At 34.0% G+C, this 11,853-nt stretch overlaps 1 protein-coding gene and 1 non-coding gene across 2 annotated transcripts in view; one reads left to right on the forward strand and one right to left on the reverse strand.

Annotated features, from left to right (window-relative positions):
- Positions 1-7,948, reverse strand: part of LOC142352095 (cAMP-dependent protein kinase catalytic subunit beta-like) — an 85,686-nt gene extending 77,738 nt beyond the window's left edge. The window contains exon 1 of the mRNA XM_075404465.1: positions 7,882-7,948. Coding sequence (XP_075260580.1) covers positions 7,882-7,948 — 67 coding nt within the window. The remainder of the gene's footprint in view (positions 1-7,881) is intronic.
- Trnam-cau (transfer RNA methionine (anticodon CAU)) lies at positions 7,086-7,157 on the forward strand. Its single transcript has one exon. It is a non-coding gene; the product is annotated as a tRNA-Met (tRNA).
- Positions 7,949-11,853: the final 3,905 nt, after the last annotated feature.

Genomic DNA, 11,853 nt, shown 5'->3' on the forward strand with positions numbered 1-11,853 from the left:
TGATTTTTTTTTAAATTTCACCAGCGCAATACCTTGCCGAAGAGACTTTATATGTGACAATTTCACTACTTTAGTCCGAATTCCAACTATTTGGGAGCTTTTTAGAGTATTCGAAAGATATGATGGTGATAATGTGTTTAGTCCGCTCACTATTCGAATATAGACTCAACATTTTTTTTAGTGGGTTGGGTTCAGTGGGCCACTTTGAGCCTGAGGCACAAGCTTCGGGCTCAAAGTGGCCGCCTGTTTTTTTGGCCCTTCTGCAAACGAGCAATTACGGTCGTCACTTTGGTGCAGTGTTTTGGCGACTGTGGACTTTGTCAGGGCACCAAGATTTGTCCAACCTTCGTTCTTTTCTTACGCTTATGTCGCCTTCTAACAGGTCTAGATCATTTTTAACTTCCCATCATTGATCCAGTTAGGCAATTAGTACTGCATATAGATTATTGAGATGGACTGGGTGAAACAACAGCATGTCTTTTTTGTGAAAAACAGTGTTTTAATACTTTTTTTTCACTCAGAAGCAAGAATTTTTAATTTTTTTTAAAAATTTTACATGCGCAATTTCTTTCCCGAGACTTTTTATATGTGACAATTTCCAAACCGTAGTCAAAATTCCATCTATTGGGGAGCTCTTTAGAACATTTGAAAGATATGATGGTGATAATGTGTTTAGTCCGCTCACTATTCGAATATAGACTCAACATTTTTTTTAGTGGGTTGGGTTCCGGGGGCCACTTTGAGCCTGAGGCACAAGCTTCGGGCTCAAAGTGGCCGCCTGTTTTTTTGGCCCTTCTGCAAACGAGCAATTACGGTCGTCACTTTGGTGCAGTGTTTTGGCGACTGTGGACTTTGTCAGGGCACCAAGATTTGTCCAACCTTCGTTCTTTTCTTACGCTTATGTCGCCTTCTAACAGGTCTAGATCAAATTTTATTGCCCATCATTGATCCAGTTAGGCAAAAAGGTAATGCGTTTAAACTACTCAAGTAGACTGGGTGAAAACCAGAATGAAAAACACACTTTTGTTACTTTCTTTTTACTAGGATACAAAAAATTTTGATTTTTTTAAATTTCACAAGCGCAATTTCTTGCCCGAGAGACTTTATATGTTACAAGTTCACAACTGTAGCCCTAACTCAGTCAAATGGTGAGTTTTGTAGAAAACTCTAACGGCATGGTGGTGATAATGCTTCAATTTTTTTGATTAACCATTCAAAAGGACTTTATTTGATTTCAATTTACGTTTTCCTACCCAATTTCCATTTTTTGGCGAAAAACAAAACTTGATAATTTTTGTGATCAAAAACTCCTGCCGTGGACCTTCTCAGGGCTTTGAGTTTCATTTTGACAACTTGTGAACCTACTGGTAAAAGAAGAGTGGTTCAAAAGTTTTCACAATAGTGACAAAATATCAGCAACTTTGAGGAAAATATGAGTGACAACTCGTAATGAATGCAAAAAAAAACCATTTAAATTTAAATATTTGAAATTTTTTGATTATATATGCTTGTGTATATTTATTATGGATTGATTGCTTTCAAATTTTGGCTCTAAATTGTTGCAGAAATTGGTTTTTGTTAGTTTCTTTTTATTGTCTCAAGTACCTTTTTCGTGAAATTAGGTTTTTGTATGAAATTTTTCATTTTCAGGTTACTTTGGCGATGGCCAACTAGCCGCGGCGTGATTTGACAAAATCCAGGACTTAAAAATGCATCGATTGTAGTTTAGTATTGCTGGCAATTAGAGAAAAATGAAGTGGCCAAATGAGAGTCAAATTCACTTGCCCAATTTCCAAAATTTAAAAAAAGTATTTGAAACGTCTGTTTAAAGGATATTCTTGAAATTCGGTTAAAGTGCTCTTAAACTACGTAATCCATAGCATCAGGACAACTATTAAAATTAGCGTAAACGCAGTTGGATTGTGCCAAAGTATTTGGCTGAAAAAGTCAGACCTTTTTTTGTTCCAGTCTCAAAAAGAATTTCAACGCATTTATGTTAACCCAGAAGTCTACATACCTTTCTAAGAAGATGAATTGCATAGATTATTTATTGAACTTAAAAATTGCCACCATTTTTAAACTTTTGGGACTCTTTTTGAATCAATTAAAACCCATTAGAAACCTGAAAGTGCAGAGTTTGACTACAAAGCCCATTTTTCTGCCCAATTTCCATTTTTACGCACAAATTTTTTTGAAACCAAAAAATTTAAGTTTTGTCAAATTGAGGAGAACAAAAAATTGAAAAATGGGTACCAAAAACGTTCTCAGGCCTCAATAACTAAGCTGAAAGACAAACAAACGTTTGCTGAAGTTTCTATGCGACAATGAAATTTAGCTTGATTCCGGAAAATTTTCACATTCACTCAAACATTTTTTATACTCCTCGTCATTAATTGGACACCAAAACACCGAGATCTCCCCCTTATTATATAACTTTTTGAAAACTGTTTTCTTTTTTCCTCTGGGTTTAGCTAAAACAAAATGGCCAATGTTTTCTTCTTTCCTGACTTTTTTCAGCATTTGTTACATTTTTTCGGACTTCAAGAAAAATGTTCCATTGCTCAATAAAGTAATGGCCCTATTGCCTCTCTCCCGGACCTTGATTTCGGGGATCCGAAAAACTTAAAAAACTAGCAAAATGTTAAAAAACAAAAAAGTAATGATTAATTGGCCAAAAATTATTTAAAAAGCATGCCCAATTTCCATAGAGCATTTTCAGAGACCGGTTTTTCTCGGTTTTTTTCAACTATCCTGACCTCGAATTTTGTGAGCTGCCTTGTATGACTATTTTGTAGCCGCATGCAAAAAATTAGGGTTGTAGGTTCATTTTTAGAATTTGACCTGATCTCGAACATCAGGAGGTCCCGACGCACTCGATGAGGTCAACATCATTTACTGAATCAAAGTTTTGATGGGTGATATTTTTGTCTGCGATTGTTTTCATACAGCCAGAAACGTCAAAGATTAGTCATACAGCGACGAATCAAAAAGAAAACTTAAAAAAGTTAATTTTTCGAAGAGATTTTCACATTTCAATTTTACGTGCAGCTTGGCCAAAAAAAGCGTCCAATTCCGCTCGGACAAAAACTCAACAAATATTGCCCTTAGAGCAACAAAAAAAATTGTTCCACAAACTACAGAATAAACCCTATCTGCTCGTGTAAAAAACAAGGGTTTTTTGCCCTTAAAAAACAAAGAAAAATGTAGTTTTTTGCAAAAATGTCCAATTTTTTTGAACTAGAATATCTCTGTCAATTTTTATTTTTTTTTGTGGCCATTTTGACTCTTCGGTAGAAAAACATTTTTTCTTACTTTCCATAATCTCACCTTTCATTTAAAATGAAAATTGAGCGGGAGCGGACAATTTCCGGAAACCGCGGACGCCCTACCCCAATTTCCATATGGCCGCAGTAGTAGTAGTAGTAGTAGTAGTAGTAGTAGTAGTAGTAGTAGTAGTAGTAGTAGTAGTAGTAGTAGTAGTAGTAGTAGTAGTAGTAGTAGTAGTAGTAGTAGTAGTAGTAGTAGTAGTAGTAGTAGTAGTAGTAGTAGTAGTAGTAGTAGTAGTAGTAGTAGTAGCAATAGTAGTAGCGCCAGCAGCATCAGAAGCAGTGGTGGTAGTAGTAGTGGTAGTAGTAGTAGTAGTAGTAGTAGTAGTAGTAGTAGAAGAAGAAGAAGCAGAAGCAGTAGTAGTACCAGTACAACTAATACTACAAATAGTACTAGTACTATTTCTAGTTCTAGTATTAGTACTACTATTAGTACCAGTACTAGCACTAGTACTAGTACTATTAAAGTAGCGTTACTACTTGCTACTGAGTAAATAGATGTATTGGATATATATAGCAAAATGCGTCATTTTTCTTAGCCAATCAGAATTGAATATTTAAATACGCATAGATATCGTTCCAATTTACGCATAAGGCTCGGAAAAAGTGCAAAAAACATAATTTCGTCATTTCTAATAAATAAACCTATCAAGTAAGGCTCGTTTGAGCTTAATTATTTTCGGTTTTTGTTTTTTTGCACGGTTTCGAATAGAATGGTGCCCGGCTTTGATCTCAAGTATCAAAAATAAACTGATACCAGTTGAATGAGCAAAAAGATTTGGCCGTCTAAAATTACTTGCGTTTATGTACGTAGCAAGGCTTATACGTGTTGCCGATAACACGTTGCTATATATTGGTTGAGCCATAGATCTTGGTGAAGTGAGACTTATCGATAGACTGCACTTACTTCTCAGCTACATTTATGGTGCCGCGACCCGGGATCTACAAAAGAAGATAATTTATTGACAAAGATGCACAGCGTTAACAGCTCTTCGTTTAAACGTTACTTTCGTTATAACGTGACCGAGTTCTAATTATTCAAAACATTCCAACAGAATAATTAAGTTATAATTGATGTTATGAATGTTTACCCCATTTGTAGATCTACGCGCGTTATTTGATTCATTTTTTTTTTACTTCAAGCCGGAACATCTTTGATCAGTTTGAGAACGTAATAAAAAAACACGAAATAAAAAGTGATCACTTAGTTATCTAGTTATTCAACCAGTTTTTTCAAAATTTGATTCCAATTAATAATTGTTTCGATAACAAACGAGTAAAGAGGCCCTGTTGACCAAATTTGTTGCTTCTTAAATAAATTTTGATCTTCCTTAACTCGTGTTGTCAAAAAACACGTGGATGAGAGAAATCAGAAGGAGGCGGCACAGCTCACAGACCGATTTGAAAAGCAGCTAGCCAGAGAGTTGTAAAGGAACTATTGGCGTAACAGGGGCAAACTCTAACAAAAAGAGAATGGTAAATTTGAGGAAATGACGCAACAATTTCTACTTGTGGATCAAGAATGCGTCAAAGAGTTTGCAAAGAAAAAACCGGAAGACACAATTATGAATTCTGTAATAACTTTGTGCCTTAAATTACTTAGCGGAGTTTAGAAGGCGAGAAAACCAACTACTAACATGAAGTTTCATTGTTTTTCACAGCAACTTTTACTATATTGAAACAGTATAATGACATCATCTCCCATAAAGAAACTAACGGTCACCATTAACCCCCAAAAAAAAATTTGAGAAGGAAAAGTAGTAATAGAGTGAGTGATAGTCCCCGGGGGGGGGGGGGGGGGTGAGGACCCCATGTATTAAGATTGGTTATAGCGTCGATTTCCAAGAAATGGGGTCCTCACCCCCTTTTTAGGATGTGCATGTTTTAAGATTAGGTATAGCGGTCTCAATGTATTAAGATAGGTTGCATGTATTAAGATCAGGCTCCATGTATTAAGATTGGGTATAGCCGCCATGTATTAAGATTAGGTATAGCCGCCGACATGTATTAAGATTAGTTATAGCGGTTGACATGTATTAAGATTAGTTAAAGCGGTTGACATGTATTAAGATTAGCTATAGCGCTCGACATGTATTAAGATTAGGTATAGGCTACATGTATTAAGATTAGGTATAGGCTACATGTATTAAGATTAGGTATAGGCTACATGTATTAAGATTAGGTATAGGCTACATGTATTAAGATTAGGTATAGGCTACATGTATTAAGATTAGGTATAGGCTACATGTATAAAGATTAGGTATAGGCTACATGTATTAAGATTAGGTATAGGGTACATGTATTAAGATTAGGTATAGGCTACATGTATTAAGATTAGGTATAGGCTACATGTATTAAGATTAGGTATAGGCTACATGTATTAAGATTAGGTATAGGCTACATGTATTAAGATTAGGTATAGGCTACATGTATTAAGATTAGGTATAGGCTACATGTATTAAGATTAGGTATAGGCTACATGTATTAAGATTAGGTATAGGCTACATGTATTAAGATTAGGTATATGCTACATGTATTAAGATTAGGTATAGGCTACATGTATTAAGATTAGGTATAGGCTACATGTATTAAGATTAGGTATAGGCTACATGTATTAAGATTAGGTATAGTCTACATGTATTAAGATTAGGTATAGGCTACATGTATTAAGATTAGGTATAGGCTACATGTATTAAGATTAGGTATAGGCTACATGTATTAAGATTAGGTATAGGCTACATGTATTAAGATCAGGTATAGGCTACATGTATTAAGATTAGGTATAGGCTACATGTATTAAGATTAGGTATAGGCTACATGTATTAAGATTAGGTATAGGCTACATGTATTAAGATTAGGTATAGGCTACATGTATTAAGATTAGGTATAGGCTACATGTATTAAGATTAGGTATAGGCTACATGTATTAAGATTATTCATAGCCGCTGACATGTATTTACATTAGGTATAAGATCAGGGGTATTTTTTGAGATTTTTTGAGATTTTTGTACAATTTTACGCTGTTTTTTTTCAATAATTTCTGAATACTCTCTTCTGATTGGTTGAAAATACCAGTTTTAAAAATCAAATGAGTTGAAACAGGGCATAACCAGACACAGATGACACATTTAGCGAAAAAACAATATAAAAACAAATAAAGGTGGTCAACAAATTAAAAGTTGACTAGTACTATACAACTTTCGTCAGAGTGAGCAGTTTGCTATGTGGTGCAGTTTTTAGCATTAAATTACAATAAGAAGCTCAAAATTACGCACAAAAGATGTCAAACAGCATAAAGTCTGCTGAATCGAATCAAACTTTACATAAAATTTGCTGAATTTTTGCAGGACTCTTGCAAAATTTTGCCTCCTTTTTGCTTTTCAAGCTAGGTTTTGATCAAATACCTAATTCTGATTGGTTGAAAATACCAGTTTTAAAAATCAAATGAGTTGAAACAGGGCATAACCAGACACAGATGACACATTTAGCGAAAAAACAATATAAAAACAAATAAAAGTGGTCAACAAATTGAAAGTTGACTAGTACTATACAACTTTTTTCAGAGTAAGCAGTTTGCTATGTGGTGCAGTTTTTAGCATTAAAATACAATAAAAAGCTCAAAATTACGCAAACATGATGTCAAACAGCATAAAATCTGCTAAATCGAATCAAACTTTACGAAAGTTTTACTGAAAACTGAAGTCAAAAATTCACAATTTAACCTAGATGTTTTAAGATGATGTATAGCCGACATTAAACAGCAAGATGGCGCAGTGGTAGCGTGCTGGGCTCATAACCCAGAGGTCGGTAGATCGAAACTACCTCTTGCTAATCTGACATTGTCACAGTGCTAGTGAACTCGTTATCGCTGAAAACTTGGAAAAACGTCAAATAATAGAAAAGCAAATGAACTACAAATTAAAAAATCACAGACACAAAATAAACTTATCACATAAAAATACATCCTCAATCTAAGACTGACATTGAAAAAGTATCAGGAAACTGATAACTGAGGCACAATTACCCGAGTGGGTTAATAAAGTCGATAAAAAGAACAACTTGCGTAGCTAACTGAGTAATAGTCACAATTGTTAAAAAATTAATATCGACTTTATTAGTCAGCATGTTCTTTTTATTCTGTTTCTTGCACTGAATTTACGTCGAAACATCAGAACTACTACCCGCACTCAATAAAATGCTAGTTTTAAAACGTGCTTAGCCGATTAACTGGTTAGAATCTATGCTAAATATTTAGAAAAAGGATACTTTGAGCAATTTAATAAATTTTTGTCATAGAGTGCTCTTTACCATATGTTCTAGAATAGGTTAAGTACTTGATTCTGATTGGTTGAAAATACTGACTTTCATAAAACAAATGAATTAAACCAGTTCAGATATAGCGAGATTAAAATATGAGCAAAATACTATATTAAGAGCAGGCACTGTTATGTTAGTTCAATATGAATTGAGTAAAATTCAGGTAAATCGCGAAGCAAGTGAATCTGAAAAAACAGAAAGTATAATGATTAAAAGCTGCTATGTAACTTCGAGGTACTCGATGATGACTCATCCCTTCCATATATGGAAATGACGTCATTTCTATTTTTAGATTCAGGCGTCATGTCAGAACATTCTAGAAGATTGCTATGATTCTAATTGCGACAGCTCTGCATATAGTTAACTAGCTTTCAGTTTAAAAGTACAAATTCATTCCGTGGCAAAAAATTCGAACTAAACATTTTTTTCTCATTTGCTTCTCACTCTTATTTGTTTAACTTTACTTGAATTTTTCCATACAGATTATTTCCCCAAAGAAATCACAACAAGAAAACTGTTCTTTAAAAATTAACGATTGTTAATATTTTGTATAAATTTAGTCCAAAATTTTGTATCTCAAATATTGATAAAATTTACTGCCTGAGATCAAATTTAGTTTTACTGAAAATAGAAACTATTGAATGAATGTGCTTCCAACACAACAAGAGAGAGATCAAGAAAAAGTTTCCATCTATTATTGAAGAACAAGTTTACGTTGTACAACTTAATGTTGTTGTAATAGAACCTCCCACCCAATCAGACTTCAGCTTTAGAAATCTAATTCTCAAGATAAACGATTTCATTTTATGCATTGCTTTTTCTATTTTAATTTTCTTTTATATTAACAGAGTTTTACTTGATACCGTATTCATTTGTGAAAAATGTTGATCAAAAATCACTTACAACTTTTGGAAAAAATTTACAAAAGAAAGGAAGGAATCGCTGATGCTTACAGAGTAGACGAAATTGACGTTGACTCTTATTTCTTTTACAATTTTTTGGACGTTTTTACTCAAAACAACAGAATTATCCGGTTTAGTAAAGGATTTGAGTATGCAACCTTTTCTATAAAAAAATTCGAGTATGATGACTACATAACGAAACAATCTTTCGATTTATCGTCGGAACTACACATCAACAAGTATGAAATGCTCTTCATATTGAATTCTGTCCCAGAAATAATGGAACACTACAGAAATTTGTCTCAATCTAACTATATCCCAATTCCTGAACCAGTAACAATTACTTCATCTCTGCAGAGTGCGCTGTTCTTTCATTATTACAAGGACTACAATGCAGAGGGGGTAAGACTACGATTTGGAATACGACTCCCCAACATTTATATACAAAAATTTAGTTCCAAATTTGGAACATTTTCCGAGATCGATTTGAGATTTAACGAGATGGAGAGAATTTATCAAAGCTTGCCTTTTTTGATCAATTACGTCAACTCATTTCCTCTAACTTATCCATCTTTGGCTGTTAACTAGGATAACACGTGTAAAAAGCACCTTTTTTGGTCACTATTCAGTTTTGAGCTTACGGGTTTCGGATAGTAATGTTAGATTTTCTATGAGTTGATTCCTTCTTTGGTAACTTTACAACTGAGACATTTCCTTTTCTGGAAAATAACGTCACTTTTTCTGCTAAATTTTACCCTTTTTGGAAACTTTGTTCTCATTGGTTGGAGTTTAGTATATATAGAGCTCAAAAATTCTCCCGGCATCACTTGCTTTCTATTCTCTAAAATCAACATCACCTCTGTCTCAACTACTATAAACTCTCATCTAATCTCACCTCATTGAGAAATGGAATTTACAGTGCAGAACAACAGCCTTCTCTACTCAGTTTCTTTCACAGAGGAGACTGCTCGGATCAGCATCAGAGACCTGTCGAATGGTCTCTACGAGTCAATTCTAAACCTGCCTATCACAGTGTGGCACATTATTGAGCACCAGCGACAACAGTTTGACACATATCATCAGGGACAGGTTCCAATCACGGAGAATCAGCTTGGAACTCACGCAATGGGTCACGAAGTTGCTGTGATCAGTGGACATCACTACCCTCACGTTAACGGAACAGATTTTCCCGACAACTACGTTGCTGGAAGCATTCAGTACACATTTCCATGGGAGGAAGGACAGATTCCCAACAACTGGTTCAATACACCCGAGACAAGTCAAGTATCCAGTCCAGAACCGCAAAACAGCCTTCTCCGGATAGTGAGCAATGCTGGCAGCAGTGAACAAAGCGAATTGAGTGTTGATACTAGCACCACGTGGTCATTTAATGATCTGGAAAACTTCGATCCAGCTCAATATTATGGTTCGACTGATATGTCAACTACACCGTCAATGACAACCCCCTCCATAGAGGACGGAACAGCTCACAACCCCATTGTACTGACTGATGAGGCTCCGATAACTCCCATCAGTCTTCGACCTACCGAACCGCCAGCAATTGTTGAAAGAGTCCGTCCATTTGGCAATGAAATTCAAAACTTGCCAGATCACGTTGTGAGAACTCTTTTTGAATAAGTTTGATATTGTATATTTTATACTTGAATTCTTTGTGATGTATTTATACTTTTGTTTTAATTCATTTCTTTTTAAGTTGAACTTTTTCTTTACTACAAACACTATGCAAGCTATGTTGAAAAAAAAAACACAGCAATTTTTTTCTGTCCAAATTTTAGGAACACTTTGATAAAAATTCTGTTTCTTAACAAAAGCGATCGTTTAAAAATTGATTTTTAAGAAAAAAACTAAATTACTTTTTCGATTTTTAATAAAAATCTTTGTTTTAAAAATTGATATTTATTGAAACAAAACAAGTTCGAAAATTGTCATTTTAAAATGTAAAGAAAATTTCTTTTATTTGCGCAAAATCATACCGTAAAAGGAAGAAAAATGAAATTTTTTTGCGTTTTTAAATGACAGTTTTTGAAAATTTTTTCGACATTTAAGAAAACTTTTTCAATTCAAAACTCGATATTAAACAGAAATTCTTGAAAAAGTTTTCGATTTTTAGGAGAAAAGTTTGAAAAATTTTTCGATATTTAATAAAAAAGTTGTTTGAACTTTCGATTTTTAAGAAAAGTTTTTGAAAAATTGATTTTTAACACAAGTTAATTTAAATTATAAAGGTAAATACAAATCACAAGCAAGAAATTATATACTTTATTTTCTAATTTCAAGATACAAAAGAGGATTATCAATTATGCCATGTCCATCTAACAAACAATCAACAATCTTTATAAGTTCACTCTCATACTTTGAATTTCTAAGGGAATGCACCCTATCTAGAAAAGATGATCCAAGGGTTTGAGTACTCGCATTTCTTTGCTCAGCGCGTAGAAGGTGACGCTTGAACTTCTTTCTACTCAATCGTTTTTTGGAGATACTGGGCACTTTTTCCACGTACTTATTCTCCAAGTTGTGCTCTACCGCTCTGGTTAACTGAGTAAAGACCACTCCTGACTCTTCTATAATGGAACCAAAGAACTGATATTTATAGAGTGTGTACAAGCAATCAACTGTTTGATAAACATAAGACAAATTTTCCATTTTCTCTAGTATCTCTTTCACTGAGGATGAAATGAGAATAATGTGGTAGTGACAGTTCTTTAATGGACAAAAGTTGTCATTATGAGTAGCAACGGAGTATTTTTTAGTGAGTAGATAAGGTTTATACTCCTTAACTGATACAGAAATGAATAATGTCTTGTCATTATAATCTCTGTAAAATTGAGGTAAAACCTGACACATTATTGCTGCCATTTCTATATCGGGATAACACTATAGAACCTATATATGGAAACAAGAATTACGGTAACGTAATTTCTATTTTTAGAGATAACAAGTTCTGTTTCCATAAAAACCCATTTTCGAAATGATACAGTTCAAGAAACAGAAGGCTAAAAAAATTCGTTGTTATACTTGTTCAAAATATTTCAAGCACTATTTTTCTTTAATGCAACACAGACGAGCTAAACACCAGGATCCGTTTGAAATTCTGGTTAAAAAATTTGCGAACCTCAAGATTTCCGAATAGATTACCCTATAAGGAAATAACGTCATTTAGCATACCTTTTATGGGTATACATGACGTCATTACCATAAAAGGAAATTTTAAGTTATTGAGAGGAATTGCGTACAAATACATCATTTATTTTCTCTTTCACTCTAAGCTCAAGTTGTTGAAATGT

Source organism: Convolutriloba macropyga, chromosome 13 (genome assembly GCF_964194025.1).
Source record: "Convolutriloba macropyga chromosome 13, txConMacr16.3, whole genome shotgun sequence".
Taxonomy (NCBI): domain Eukaryota; kingdom Metazoa; phylum Xenacoelomorpha; order Acoela; family Convolutidae; genus Convolutriloba; species Convolutriloba macropyga.